The 16,734-nt window shown below is 37.3% G+C and overlaps 1 protein-coding gene across 1 annotated transcript in view; it reads left to right on the top strand.

Moving 5' to 3' along the window:
* ZNF407 (zinc finger protein 407) overlaps nt 1–16,734 on the top strand; it is a 374,450-nt gene that overhangs the window by 242,436 nt on the left and 115,280 nt on the right. The window contains exon 7 of the mRNA XM_026669912.2: nt 10,179–10,299. Coding sequence (XP_026525697.2) covers nt 10,179–10,299 — 121 coding nt within the window. The remainder of the gene's footprint in view (nt 1–10,178; nt 10,300–16,734) is intronic.

Below are 16,734 nucleotides of genomic sequence, written 5' to 3'. Positions count from 1 at the left end.
ATCTTCATGCTTATACAGGTAGTCCTCAGCGTACGACCACAGTTGAGCCCAAAATTTATGTTGCTAAGTGAGAAATTAGGGTTAGGGTTAGAAATTAGAAATTTTAAGTTAGGGTTAGGGTTAGGGTTAGGGTTATCACATTAAACAAGGAAAACCTTCTACGCACCAATTCCACCCGCACTTTCTACAATTTTGTAAACAACAAACTAAAAGACTCAAGGTCCATCCCACCCCTGAAAGGACCTGATGGTAAGGACTGCAACAATGACGCCATTAAAGCCAACCTCTTTAACACATTCTTTGGCTCAGTATTTGTAAACAGCAATGGATCATGCCCAGTATTTCCTAGTCAAACCAGACAACTACAATGATCTAATACATATCGATTTTACAGAAGACAATATTGAAAAAGCACTACGCAATCTAAAACCATCTCTATCTATTGGACCGGACGGAATATGTGCCTACTTCTTAAAAAAGCTATCCACTGCCATATCCGAACCTCTAAGCATAATATTTGAAAAATCTTTCAGGACCAGCTCCTTGCCTAACTTATGATCACAAGCCATGGTCATCCCCATCTTCAAAAAGGAAGAGCCCAGCCTAGTTGAAAATTACAGACCAATCTCTTTATGCTGCGTCACCTGTAAAGTCATGGAATCAATTCATTAACCAATCCATTATCCTACTCTCTAATAAACAATTTGGTTTCAGAAAAATACTATCCTGTAATCTGCAATCCTTACACTGCAAAAACATATGGACTACACAACTCGATCAGGGCAAAGCAATAGATGCAATCTACATAGACTTCTGTAAAGCCTTTGATTCAGTGGTACACAACAAACTACTCCTAAAACTAAAATCTTACGGTATCTCTGGACAACTGCATAACTGGATAGAAGCATTCCTGTCAAACAGACAACAAATGGTCAAAATTGGGAGTGTCCTATCAAATTCTGTACCTCTCAACAGTGGTGTTCCCCAAGGCAGTGTTCTAGGACCAACTCTCTTCGTACTCTACATAAATGACCTCTGTGATCACATTAAGAGCAACTGCGTTCTCTTCGCTGATGATGTAAAGCTATTCAACACCACAAACAATACTGCTACCCTTCAAAAAGACATCGACTATGTATCAGAATGGTCAAATAAATGGCAACTTCAAATCTCAACAAATAAATGCTCTGTCTTACATATTGGCAAAAAATATCAGAAAATAAAATACAAGCTGAATAGTCAAGACCTTGTTGATGAACCAAACTCTGTCAAGGACCTTGGAGTACTCATCTCTAATTATCTAAGTGCTAGAGCCCACTGTAACTACATAGCCAAAAAAGCATGAAGAGTTCTCTGGTATTATCACACTACTAACTAGAGCATACAAAACATTTGCTAGACCAATACTTGAATACAGCTCATCAGTCTGGAACCCACATTACGTATCTGATATTAACACAGTTGAGAAAGTCCAGATATATTTCACAAGAAGAATTATCTACTCCTCTACTCATTGCAGAATACCTTATACCACCAGACTTGAAATTCTAGACCAAGAAAATCTAGAACTACGCCGTCTTCGGTCCGATCTAAGTATAGTATATAAAACCATACATTGCAATGTCCTACCTGTCCATGAATACTTCAGCTTCAACCATAACAATACAAGAGCACACAATAGATACAAACTCAAGGTAAACCACATCAAACTTGATTGCAGGAAATACGACTTCAGCAACAGAGTGGTCATTGTCTACTCTACCTGACTCTGGTTTCTTCCCCAAACCCCAAAAACTTTAACCTTAGACTGTCTACAATTGACCTCACCCCTTTCCTAAGAGGTCTGTAGGGGGCATGCATAAGCGCACCAACGTGCCTACCGTACCTGTCCTATTGTTTCTTTTATTTTTCTTATATATTTTATTTTTCTTCCATTTCATATATTCATAACTGCAGTATGTTTATACTTATACCTATTATCTTGTTAGCGATTGACAAATCAAATAAATCAAATCAAATTTGTTAAGTGAGTTTTGCACCATTTTATGACTTTTCTTGCCACATTTGTTAAGTGAATCACTGCAGTTATTAAATTAGTAACATGGCTGTGAAATAAACCTGATTTCCCCATTGACTTTGCTTGTCAGAAGGTCACAAAATGGAATCACATGATTCCGGGACACTGCAACCGTCATAAATGTGAGTCAGTTGTCAAGCACCCGAATGTAAATCATGTGATCATGGGGATGTTGCAACGGTCATAAGTGTGAAAAATGGTCATGAGTCACTTTTTCAGTGCTTGTAACTCTGAAGATCACTAAGCGAACTGTTGTAAGTTGAAGACTACCTGTACTCTGAATGGTGAAAATGAGTTTTAATTGTAAAAACATTCCATAATTTACAGTTTTTTGTCGGTTAGATTTTGGTATATGCAAGTATATGTCTGATTTTTTGCATACATCCATTTATTTGCTCAATAATGGAAACCTTGCATTTGTTACTGCAAGGAATTGTAATATATGTATGAATGCAGTATTTTCCTTCTTTAAGCACACTATTTAGATAGCTGGAAAATGTAGCGGCAGCCTGGTTTGTCAAGTCAGATCTTTTTCACATCACTTGAGAAGAGGTATGAATGTTTGAATTTAGCCCTTTGATTAATGTTGTGTTTAAGATGACTTGAAAATTCTTTCACTGATGCTATGGTTATCATGTACTTCTCATGCACAGTTATTGCAGTAATCCAGTAATGGACATGCATGTCTGAATCGGTGTTCACTCATACCCTGTATCAAAATGTTAACAATAGGGAGCCATTTTTATACATCCTTCTATAGTGTAGAGAAATAGGAATATATGTACTGGAGCTCCATGTCTAATTTGCATTGCTTGCCAATGCATAATTACCATAACTTAATAAAATTTGCATGTTGTTGTGTAAATTGTGTTGTTCTCTGTGCCACCTCTATTGTGAAATTAGAAATGGCAGTTCTTAGACGCTTTCTAGATTATCATTGGCTGACAGAGATAACTGCTTTTATTTGGACTTCAACTATAAAATGTTAAAAAATATATGTACCGGCAGATAAAGGTCAGTTTCTTGGCAGGCTGCGAAATGTGATAAAGTTTTTCAGTTAGCTGGATTGACAAAAAGCCCTTGTATTATTAACCTCAGTTGTTCAAATTATGGATAAGCCTTTTGAAACTATGAAATATAGAAATCATGAGATTGGAAGACACAATGAATGGGGTATATATTAAACCTAGCCTCTTTCTGAAACTCATGTCATGCAGCTGCCATTTGTACAGTTTTGTTTTTCAGTTTGCAAGCTAGAAAGGCCATTGTTATTAAAATCCAATTTTCCCACTTTGGGAAATTTTCCAATAATTGTAATACTGGGAAAAGAATGGTTAATGAGATTCTAGATTTTTTACAGCCTGCAGTTCCTCCCGCCCTACATTTAAAGGATGTTCCACACATTATAATTTCTGTACAGAAGTAAAATGACTTGTATACTGTATAACAAAATGTTTTGTGTCTCATAGATACCTACCATGAATAATAATCATTCTTGTGGCTATTACCCTGTATGTACAGTCAGTTAAAAGAAGTATGTCGATTGGATGAATGCCCCAGTGGATGATACACAGAATAAACTAGACAAGTGTTTCAAACTATTCTTCCCTCAGTGCAGCAATGATCTTAATTCTCTTCTAATGTACATATATTCTTCTCGTAGTATCAGATTAAAGAATATATTATTCATAATGATAGTCATATTCGCTCACTTTTACAGTATTCTATTTTATTTTGAATTTTGAACAGCCAAACTTTTCAACAAGGTTAGCCTTTTATTGAAATACTGAGTTTTTTTCTGCTTTCATCTGTGTCTGCTGATAGTGTTCATCTTAGTCATAATCACATATTGTTGTGTAGAACTTTAAATTAAATCCCTTGGCAAACCTGCAAGGTAGTTCTGTATGCCCATATTACAAGCTGACTTATCAGTGGCCACACAATGATTGAATTCATGTATGATACTATCCCATTATTTGCTAAATAAACCAGAGGTGGTATTCAGCAGGTTCTGACCAGTTCTGTAGAACCAGTAGCAGAAATTTGGAGAACCAGCAAATCCCACCTCTGACTGGAGATTTTACCAGATTTATCCTTCCCCTGCCATGCCCACCAAGCCACGCCCACAGAACTGGTAGTAAAAAACAATTGAATCCCATCACTGAAGTAAACCATGAGTGACTTGATTCACACCACATGCTAAGTGGTTTAGCTTAGTCAATAATTCTTTACAAACCACAGTGGTTTGCTTTGCACAAGATACCAAACCAAAAATAAACTATGTTTTGGGGTTGCATAGTATGTGAAATCAGCCAAAGTCCATGGCACTGAGGGGAAATGCATCTGTTTCTTCTGGATGCAATTCATGCTGCCCCAGTTCATGTTCTATAGAACAGTGGCCTCCAACCTTTTGGGCACCAGGGACTGGTTCCGTGCAGAGAAGTTTTTCCGCAGATCGGAGGGGTGGTGGTTTTGTGTGCTGCCTATATTCCGCGGATGGGACTTCGCTTGTTTGTGCGGCCTGGTGCCAGTCCAGGACCTCTGCTATAGAGAACTTATATACAGTACTTTACATGTCCACTGGGACAATATTATTTCTTTTGCCTAAATGTGAAAATACTTCTTTCCTTCTAATTTGAATAGTTGGTTTTATAGAGTGAATTGTGAATTCAGTATGGCATTTATTTGTTTATCCCACCCTGGCAGATTATCTGAATGGAGGCATTTATAGGTTATAGATCACAGAGTCTACATCCAGCTGGCCTAGGCTTATGTTTTATGTCACAACCAGAGGCTTGTTATTACTTTGCTATTAACTCTATACTATATAGGACAGTATCTTGGAGACAGAAGGATCTGTCTTTTTGGCATTTATCTGCCTCTGTGGCACAAACAATCAAAGATGATTCTTTCAGAGAAAAATTACCCATTCCTCCTGCTTTCTTCCCCAAAAGCAGTACAATGTACCTTCCACCGGATTCGGTATACTCAGGCTGATGCCATGGCTCCCCCCCCCCCCCCCACACACCGCTTTCTTTTCCTTTTGTTTGTTGCACCCTGCTTCAGAACACCATTTTGTGTTTTGTGTTCTTTGACACAGCTGTCCTTGTACAGAGAGTACCCAGGCAAATTATAGACAGGCTTGAAGGGGATAGGTATCAAAAGTGGTCTAAATGGCTTAAATAATTCCCTGCTGCAATACAAACTGTCTAGGGAGTTGACACAAAACATCTCCTGGTTCAAGATTTACTTTTATCACCTGTCACAGACCCTTGATTCAAGGGCAAGACAGCCGATCTTCACATGCAGTTTAGGAATCTTGGCCAGCTTAATAAGCCTCCCCACTCCCCTCATCTTCCAGGCATCAGGTGAATTTATATCCACCAGAGTGCTTTTCCTGCCTGACAGATGCTTGACAATGGGGGAGGGATGACTTTGTGCTTTAAGGACTCTTTACGACTATCTCTCCAATTCTTTCATATATTTTTTTCATGCTTTGTATATTTTCCTTCTGCAGTGGGTCCTTGGAACTATTTAGAAGAGTAGACTTCGAAGAGTGCATTTCTGAAGATTTGGGATTTTCTTTCAGGCCTGGTCCCAAAGAGGACTGCCTGTCCTTTGCTGCCTTATACAATGTAGTTTGGGTATGGATTTTACTCAGATCGTTCACCTGAAGCAAAATCTATGTCCAAATTGGCCATTTTGTGTGATTGCTTTTTTTTTTATAAAAATGTATGTCACATATCCTTTTTACAGGGTCCAGAAGGATAACTCTCTCCCCCCCCCCCTAATTTTAGGGTAGACCAGCAGCTGTTTAATGCACATTTTTAAATGATTGCCTCCCAAACAACAACATTAAAAAAATACCTAGATCTTACCCCCATTCTCTTTAGCCTCATTACTGTTTCCAGGTGCAGCCCATTGGATTTTTTTGCAAAAAAAGGTTTGTTGTTTCCACTCATGATAGAAAGAGACCCATGCATCATTAAAAGCATAAACAGTACAGATTCTAGCAAACAGATATTCATTGAATATCTGAAATTGCATACAGGTAGTCCTCAAGTTACGAATGCAATTGAGTCCAACATTTATATTGCTAAGTGAAACATTTGTTAAACGAGTTTGCCCCATTCTATGATCTTTCTTACCACATTTGTTAAGTGAATGGTTGCATTTGCTAAGTTAGTAACATGGTTGTTAAGTGAATCTGGATTCCCCATTGACTTTGCTTGTCAGGAGGTCCCAAAAGCTGACCCCAGACTGCACTGCAACTGTCACAACTGTGAACCAGTTGCCAAGCATCTGAATTTTGATTATGTGACCATAGGGATGCTGCAATGGTCGTAAGTGTGAAAAACGGTCATAAGTCACTTTTTTCAGTACCGTTGTAACTTTATACAGTCATTAAGTGAACTGTTGTAAGTCGAGGACTACCTGTAGGCAATTCTTCACTACACTACAGATCAGGCAATGCAACTACAAACCCTTAAATCTAAAATATTTCCCTCCAGGTGGGCCTACAAAGGGCTATACATCCTTCCCATTAGTTCCTTCAGGAATAGGTTTATGAAGACTCATGACATATATCTGATTGTTGGTTGCAAATACTGTTTAATGGCTTATGAGATGTATACATCTATTCGGGATCATCTCTGGTAGGCATTTAATTTCCTCACTTGATATTTATATGTGGAAAATAAGTAAAGTATTATTAAAATTTGATGCTTAGATGACATGTCTAATAAGAAAAGGGTCATCCCTATCGATAGCTTGTTCTCCTAAGTTAAATCCTCTTTAATATAACTTTTCTGTGTTGAACCAGATGATTAAATAGATTTGATTTCGCAAACTGAAAATAATATACATTCCTATATTTTGAAGCAAACTTAGTTAACAAATAGCCTTCCTGAATGTTTGGTTTATTTTATTGGTTTAAACATTGGAAGATGTCACTGCTGTTGCTTAATAGGGATGGGAGGAAAGTGGGAGGAAGAGTATAAATAGAAAGGTGATTGATCTACATAGCTAACAGAAATGCAAAATTGTGTGTGTGAGAGAGTGAGAAAGAGTATATGTGCACACATGTATATCAACATTCATGAGGTATGGAGAATATGATGAATATGAAAAGCCAAACTTCATGCACATCGCAATTCTGAGGCAGTTATTATGAAGCTACAGAAATACTTCCAACAGTTTGCACCTTTGTTCTCATGAATTTTTGAAAACAGTGGCTTGTGTGACCTACACAGATCCTGTTTGTGTGATCAGTTCCGTTTGCTCATTTCAGTCTTGCACATCTAGGCATTTATAGGTCAACATAATAAAGAGAGAAAATTTAATAATATATGTATTTTATCCAGATGAGTGGCTCACTTTGCGTTTCCATTTCTCATGTGAACTGCACTTTGACTTTTAATGTGCAGTTACAGTACTTGGCACTGAATTTAATGTAATATGTAGCCTTGTTCTTTCACCTCCCCCCTCCAACTCAGTGCAAAAAAAGAAGAAAAATATTCCATATCAAGTATAACTAACCCAGTATGCTTTGTGCTTTTTCATTAAACGCTTATTAGGAGAGAATGTGATGTTTGAAGAGAATTGTTATTAACTTCTGACAAAGCCAGTATTTGTGGGAATGTTCAAAATCTAATTACACAAGATTTTCAGTGGTATGTTTTATTGGAAGTGAGCTATCTCACCAACTTCCCTGAACATTGACCATTCTTTCTGTTTCTCAAAAAAATTGTCAATTTGTTCTTCATTCTTCCTGTATTTTCAGAGAAAGACTTTTATTTGTTTCATATTAATCTTAGTGAATCCTTCTTTTGGTCCTCTATAGTTTCTCCTCAAGATATTCTTCATTTGCATCTCTTTTTATCCTCTCTTCATTAAATATAGAGCAGGAACATCATCTTGAGTGAAACCTCTGTATGCATGAATCAGAAAACCAAATATGATGATCTGGCTTTGAAATGCAATTTATACTCAGCTCCATTTAGAAGCAAAAGGCTTATATATTGCTTTATTTGTTTGTTAACTTTTTAAAATGTTTTTAAAAAATAGAAACGTGGAAGCAGTGGGCCTTGAAAGCAATAATACCAGCGGGTAAAACAAAATGACCAGTAACATTAGAACATAATGAAAAATTTAATCTGCAGTTTAAAAAAAAGTTGTCGTCATCATCATCATTATAGCCATTGTCTATCCACTGCAGGATGAAGGTCTCTCTTCTTCATGTTTCCAACCAATATGGTCTTGAGCTTTCCTTTGCCAGTTGGGCCCACAATACTTGCTGATGTCATCACTCCATCTTGTTTTAGGTCTCTTTTGTGGACGCTTTTTATCAAGTGGACTCCATAGAGAGGAATCATAGAAGAAAAAAAGTGCAAGCATTAATTTGATTGATTACATTTTATGAGAGAGAGAGAGTCAGTACGGTATAATGATTAAGATGCTAAAATAAGATGGAGGAAATCCAGATTCTAGCCCTCCCTTAGGCATGAAGATCAATTGGATGAGCTTGAGCCAATCACTTACACTCTCTCTCTCTCACTCGAAAGCATTGTCAAGCTCTGTGACACACTGGATTTTTTGGGGGGTACGGGGGAGCTCTAAGTTGAATGATATATTGGTCATGCACACTTTGCATGTAGGATCACATTCTCTGCTTAAGGATATGCAGATGGTATTTGGAGTCTTGGCAACGCATGATGGGCACAAAAGGAGAGACATTTTTCTCTCTGTCAGAGTTACAAAAAGTATAGTCTGCTTTCAAATCCCTAGTGATTCCTTCCTATTCTGCCTTGTTCTAGGTTTGTTAGCTGTGCCCTTTGCACTAGCTATTGAGAGCAATTGGAACAGCATCAGCTTGCACATTTTTACTACTATAAAAAAAATTCTGGTATATCATTTCATGAAAATATGGCCACTGAATTGATGTTTACCAGACAATAGTCTCCATCAATACGTATTTGAAAGTAGGGAATATTTTTTTTGTTCCAGAATATAATATCCTCTCACAAAAACTGTTGCAGTCATCCATTCTCCAGCTAACATACACATACCCGCACACCTCTAAGAAATCATGAAAGTGAATTTTTGAAAGTGACACATGTTATTTCTCCTGTTACTTTCACCCAGTATCTTCAACACAGATTAGCATATTAAGGCTATGTGCAAATTATTTGTAAATGTGCAAATTAGGTTGTTTAATATATGCACAAACTTGGCAGAGCTACTTTGCTGTAAAGGAAATTTTATATTAGGCTGTTGTTAAAGATATACTAGCAGACCTGCTCTCGGAGCTATCTTTGATTCAGAGTAAAGGGTGGATTATTTGGGGCTAATACCATGCATGCTCTTATTTTCTCTTTTTCTGATTAAGCTACTGCCATTATTTTGTTCATCCAGTCTCTTTCCTGTCAAGTGCTTCTAGTTATCTACATGCATTATTGTGTGATAAATTGTTGAACATCTGTTCAGTTTGAAAACTAACTCAGTCCTGTCTTTTGAAATTATGTTGGCTTGAAATCTGAAAGTGGGAAAAGTCATTCACTTTCACATGTGGAGGCCTACCTGGAAATAAGATTCAAAATATAACATCACAATTTTTTTAAAATAACTGTTACTGTGAATCTGTTTTATAGTCTAGGGCTAGACACTATGTATTAGCATATGCATACAACCACATAATACTAGTTAATGATAAGTTATCCATAAAGAATCTGTTACCATGCTTCAAATTGTAACAAAGACTGATCTCCACCATATTGTTTGCTAAAAGCAGATAAACATCCAATATAATAGCATATATGCAAATTAATTCATAGCAGATTATTTGTATTGGCTGCTAAATACATACAATTTAACACAACTAGTGATTTTATGGAAATGACAAGCCACAGTGATAACAGAACCATTTAAGCCAGAGAAAAACAGTTAATGTACATAATACACACATTGAAATAAGTAAAATAATTTGCAGTTTTTTAAAATCTTCTATTTTTCACTCTTGTTAGATCACAGTTAAACATTAAAAAGAATAACCTTGCTTTTTCTACTTCTAAAAATGAATCATTTTTATTTTATTTATTTTTAGGAGAGAAGCCATTTAAATGTGATGAATGTAACTTTGCCTCCACAACCCAGTCCCATCTGACCCGACACAAACGTGTACATACTGGGGAAAAACCCTACAGATGTCCTTGGTGTGACTACAGGTACGGAGATTGATAGTGACAATGTAGAATTGGCAGAAGATCTGATTAGTCAGAGGGTTTCACACAAACTGACAAATAATGTATATTGTAATGACATCCTCATTGGCACAGAATTTAACAGCATTCAGAAAGGACTCTTTTGTCCAGTTGTGTATGTGGAGGTGAACCTTGTTTAGAAGACTTTTATATGAATCACAGAAGTGCTAATGCTGCTTATTTCGCAGATGCTGTGAAGTCTGTTAGAATTCTCTGTGGAGGGACTGTTGATCTGCATTGCCTTTTCAGATCAGGTGCAGTTTTGAAAAAAAAATGTTTGAGTTGCAGCCATGACACTAAAAAAGAAAGTCTCCAAAGAATTAACAGGCCCATTGTCCATTAAATATTTTAAACTGAAGCACCTGCCTGTCACTTTAACAATACGGAATTGGTTTATTTGCTGTAGTGTTGTTGTTCCCAGCATTTTGTCCTCCCCATGGTAGCACTGAAAATATTCTGCATGATTCATAGCCAGGAATTGATATCCTTGTCTTAATTAGGAGAGGAATTGAGTGGCTGTGGTTTTGTTCTTTCCAAGTGATATTGAAACACAGCTTGTCCTTTGCAGATAATAGAGATAACTTCTTCCATGAGTGGAAATGTTAATCCCAAAATGTTCTTCCTGATCTTTACTTGCAGTTTATGTTGTTTTAAAACTACTTGGGAATGTTGACTGGGATAGAGACAGAAAGGTGACAAGAAAGGAAAGAGCTTATATCCTCTTTTTCATGTCCTCATTATCCCATGTTGAGCTCAATAGTGAACTATGTGATTCCTTAGAACTATTTCTCTTTCACTTACAGTCTTTGTTACTAGGGGAAAAACAATTTGTAGCCTTTAAGTAAAAGTCAAATTCAGTTCTTCGGAATATATTTTGCACAGTACAATGAAATTTTAACAACTGGTTTTTCACAAAAAGTAGAACACTGACTTATTTTAAGTCACTAATATACCTTTAATAAAGAGCTACTAATGCTACAGAGGCAGAATTATGTAAGCTGCCATCTGCTTGGTGATTAGTTTTGCTTTGTTTGTACTATTTTGTGAAATAGTCAAAGCAAAATAAAATAAATAAGGAGGCTTCTTTATAGATTAGAAATGTAAAAAGTCCGATTTGCAAACTGCATTGATTTTACAAATGTATCTTTATAAAAATATGTAAAGAATATATACCTAAAGGTAAATAGCATGCGTTTTTGATATACATATGTGCGCTGAAATATAATATTATGCATTTATAATATATTATAACCTAACTAAGAATGCCTGGTACAATGCCTCTGGTATCAAATGCAGAAGGCTTGCATATTTTCAGTGATATTAGAGAGGCATTGCACTGAGGCTAGTTTTGTTATGTTAGATGGCTTTCCTGGAGAATCCATAGTTTCTATTTATTTTGTAAGTAATTACACTTCTTAAAGTAAAAGGCCCATATTGCAATGTGTTCTTCTGTGCATGCCAAAGTGGTTAGAAAAAAACCAAAATTGTTCTTTTTCAATGAAATCAATTTCAGATTATCTTATATGCTAACAAATATAGTTCGTCCTGTTGTTTCTTAGTTTAGCAGAGGACGTTTTTCACTTTACCTAAACCTCCATTAAAGAACACATAAAATATGTACTAATTATGTCATTATAACCAGTGGTGGGCTGCAACTGGTTTCCCCATTGGAAATGGGAAAGTCATCTGCATTAGGGTTAGCCCCCCACCCCATGAGGTCTGGCCCCAAAACTGACATGGTGGTTCAACTCAGAGCACCTCCTTATGCCTAAGGGACCAGTTTGCTTTCTATTCAACCTCTTGAGGCATGTCCCATCTTTTGGGGGAGAAGAATAAATTACTTGCATTGCTTGCTTAGCATACTATGTAGAAAAATCACAATGGGGTAGCATTAAAATTGCTCTGATTCTTATTATGCTTTCTTTTTTTTCTTTTTTTTAAACAAATTTTATTAATTTTTAAAGACATACAAAACATAAATACACAAAAACACAAAACATAAAAACATAAAAAATCTCTTTTCTGAAAGTTGCTTGGTCCCGGGTTAAAACTCTTGGTACAGACACAAATTCAAATTCATATTCATTTTACATACCATTTTATATCTTATTAACATTTTCAATTTTCTATATAGCTTCTCCTCTCTTTTAGATTTTCTCAATTTTATTTTATTTATCTCCTCTCAATTCAAATCATAATATTTATTATTCTTTGTCTGTTCTATTTCCAGCTATCCATTTATCTTTCTTCTTTGAAAAAAAAAACTTCTCCTATACACTAAATGGAGTATGATGCCTTTATCTCTTTCCCCTATCTTTATAATACTTAATATAAAACACATAACTTTCATTGGGATTCTGTCTGGTACATTCTAAAATTATACTATATTATCAAAACCAATACAAGTCTATTCATTAATATTGATATTCATTTATATCTTAAACATTTAACACATTACTTTTCAGTTAAATTACATACTTTTATGGGAGCACCTATTTTCCATAGTTATTCCCACCCCCTCATCACATATTGTAGCTCATTATTTCATTACAATGTTCCTCCTTCTTCTACTTCAAATCTCTCATTTCACAAAAAGTTTCACTAGGATAACATAGTCTAATCATTAATATTAACAATCATTTACATCTTAAACATTTTACTCATTTCAATTAAATATCATGCCTTTGTGGGAACACTTATGCTTTCCAAAATTATTTCCCCCCCCCACACATCACATATCTTAAATCATATTTCATTACAGTACTCCCTTTTTCTTAACAAAAATTTCACTAGGTTATGCTAAATATTTTATCACATTTTAAATTACATATTATTTCCAGTTTTCTATGGTTATTTCTAAATACAAATATAAAAATGCAATCTTATGTACCTTTCTAGAATCCCTTTTTCAATAAAATTTATCCATTATCTCTAAAAAACTTTTGCTTCTTCACATCTTGCTCCCCACCATTAAGGCTTCTCATCCCTTCCTTTCTCCCTTGCTTCTTCTTCTCCTTGTCCTCTTTACCCCCTTGTCTCTCCACCTCCCTTTTATTCTGCTTTCCCCCTTTCTGTTGTTTCCTAACATAATGTCCCCTTTTCACCTTATTCTTCTCTTTTTGGGTTGTTTTTCCAGATCTTAAAGTCTTCTTTTCCTTTTTCTCTTTCTTTTTCCCTTCTCCGACCAAAGTTATTTGTTCATCAAAGATGGCTTCTTCTTTGTCCCCACCATCCTGTTGCTCATTCAGCTTTACATAAGTATAAACCGCCATTTTTAAAAATTGAAAAAGAGTGCCAAGGACATCTTTCCCTTCTTGCTTTTCTTTTTCATATTTTTGATATACAAGTTTCAGTCCATCCATAAGTGATGCCATTGTGTAGAGAAAAAGTTTTTCCAAACAACCACCCAAGTGCTTTTAATCAGAAATAATTCTCAAAAGTTCCAAAATCACCAAACAATCCAAACAAGCTGTTTCTTTTAAATACCTTCTCCTTCTTCACTTTCTCTTTCTGGGGTTAAAGTTTAATCACAAAGTTCCCTTTAAAATATATCTTTTAGAAGCCTTATTGATGTTTAGTAACTCTTTAAAGTTCTAGGCAATCTTCTCCTTATTTTCAAATTTTGCTCCAATTTTTTTCCCTCTCCCTTCCCACTCACAGCCAAAAATATTTTTCCCATCCGCTGTCACGTTAGGAAGGAGAGTGAAACGAAAAAAAAAACTTTCCCTTTTAGGATATTCGCAGCTTGTAACTCTCACTAGAAACAATGTATACTTAGCAGCCTTCAAGATTCCAGGTCGCTTTCTCTTGCCTTGTCCCGGTTGAAAGCAGCTTTCATATTTCTTCCAGCTTTCTCCCTCCTGCACCTGCTTGTCCGGCTGCAGATTTCTTCGTGGCGGCCATTTCTGACCGCCGTTCCTCCGCCTTGGGAAAAGGGGTTTTGCCGGCTGGGGAGGGGTCTGCGACACCCCAAGCCCCTGTCCAGATCCCCCCTGTCTTCAGCTGCCTCTACGGGCAGCTATATCCCCAGATCCAAACGGATCGGGGAAACCTTGGCGGCGAACGCAGCAGGGATTGCGCAGTATCGCGAATCCCTGCCACCGCCGAAACCTTGCAAACCGAAAGTCCTTATGCTTTCTTTTCTTGATTAGAGGCAATATGGTAACTACCTTGTAAAGAAATATTTATAGGAAACCATTATTATCCTTAAAGCAACCTGTCCAGTTATGTGTGATTCTCTTCTCTTCTCTTCTCTTCTCTTCTCTTCTCTTCTCTTCTCTTCTCTTCTCTTCTCTTCTCTTCTCTTCTCTTCTCTTCTCTTCCCTTCCCTTCCCTTCCCTTCCCTTCCCTTCCCTTCTCTTGTTAAAAAATCATACAACCTTAAAAGCAGCAAAAAAAAAATAATCCTTTGGTTTAGAGGCTTTCTGGCATTTTGTGTGAACTATATACACTGCTCAAAAAAATAAAGGGAACATTTAAACAACACAATGTAACTCCAAGTCAATCACACTTCTGTGAAATCAAACTGTCCACTTAGGTAGCAACACTGATTGACAATCAATTTCACATGCTGTTGTGCAAATGGAATAGACAATAGGTGGAAAGCATAGACAGTTAGCAAGACATCCCCAATAAAGGAGTGGTTCTGCAGGTGGTGACCACATACCACTTCTCAGTTCCTATGCTTTCTGGCTGATGGTTTGGTCACTTTTGAATGCTGGTGGTGCTTTCACTCTAGTGGTAGCATGAGATGGAGTCTACAACCCACACAAGTGGCTCAGCTAGTGCAGCTCATCCAGAATGGCACATCAATGCGAGCTGTGGCAAGAAGGTTTGCTGTGTCTGTCAGCGTAGTGTCCAGAGCATGGAGGTGCTACCAGGAGACAGGCCAATACATCAGGAGACATGGAGGAGGCCGTAGGAGGGCAACAACCCAGCATCAGGACCGCTACCTCCACCTTTGTGCAAGGAGGAACAGGAGGAGCACAGCCAGAACCCTGCAAAATGACCTCCAGCGGGCCACAAATGTGCATGTGGCTGCTCAAATGGTCAGAAACAGACTCCATGAGGGTGGTATGAGGGCCCGACGTCCACAGGTGGGGGTTGTGCTTACAGCCCAACACCATGCAGGACGTTTGGCATTTGCCAGAGAACACCAAGATTGGCAAATTCGCCACTGGCGCCCTGTGCTCTTCACAGATGAAAGGAGGTTCATACTGAGCACATGTGACAGACATGACAGGGTCTGGAGACGCCATGCAGAACGTTCTGCTGCCTGCAACATCCTCCAGCATGACCAGTTTGGCAGTGGGTCAGTAATGGTGTGGGATGGCATTTCTTTAGGGGGCCGCAAAGCCCTCCATGTGCTCGCCAGAGGTAGCCTGACTGCCATTAAGTACCGAGATAAGATCCTCAGACCCCTTGTGAGACCATATGCTGGTGCGGTTGGCCCTGGGTTGCTCCTAATGCAAGACAATGCTAGACCTCATGTGGCTGGAGTGTGTCAGCAGTTCCTGCAAGACAAAGGCATTGATGCTACGGACTAACCCGCCCGTTCCCCAGACCTGAATCCAATTGAGCACATCTGGGACATCATGTCTCGCTCCATCCACCAATACCACGTTGCACCACAGACTGTTCAGGAGTTGGGGAATGCTTTAGTCCAAGTGTGGGAGGAGATCCCTCAGGAGACCATCCACCACCTCATCAGGAGCATGCCCAGGCATTGTAGGGAGGTCATACAGGCACATGCAGGCCACACACACTACTGCGCCTCATTTTGTCTTGTTTTAAGGACATTACATCAAAGTTGGATCAGCCTGTAGTGTTTTTTTCCACTTTAATTTTGAGTGTAACTCCAAATCCAGACCTCCATGGGTTGCTAAATTTGATTTCCATTGATAATTTTTGTGTGATTTTGTTGTCAGCACATTCAACTATGTAATGAACAAAGTATTTAATAAGAATATTTCATTCATTCAGATCTAGGATGTCTTATTTTTGTGTTCCCTTTATTTTTTTGAGCAGTGTACTTTGGGCCAAGCACTTTTCAAAAAAATAAAACAGATGTTACAAAAGTTATGAATTCTGCATATAGTATTGTGCTCCATATCTTTCAATTATATTTGATATTCTGCATTGTATTAGCATATTAACTGCTTTTCCTTCTAATTTAATCTGTGGATGGTTTTGATCCATTGCTTCTTGCTTTCTAAACCATTTCTTATAGATTTCATTTTTCCTCTTATATTTCCAGAAATACTTACCCAACAATCCTGATCTCTATATTTAAAATAGGAACATAAGGTTAAATTGGACTAGTCATCTATTTTAATCTTATGCTTCTATTTTAAATATAGCAGAGCATTTGGGCTTCTGCCACAGTACCATTAATGTCAT

The sequence above is a fragment of the Notechis scutatus genome, chromosome 3, assembly GCF_049901735.1.
Source record: "Notechis scutatus isolate UNSWTSFEM ecotype Mainland chromosome 3, rNotScu1.2, whole genome shotgun sequence".
NCBI lineage: Eukaryota > Metazoa > Chordata > Lepidosauria > Squamata > Elapidae > Notechis > Notechis scutatus.
Note: the sequence above shows the minus strand (reverse complement) of the source record. Positions and strands in the feature narration are given on the sequence as shown.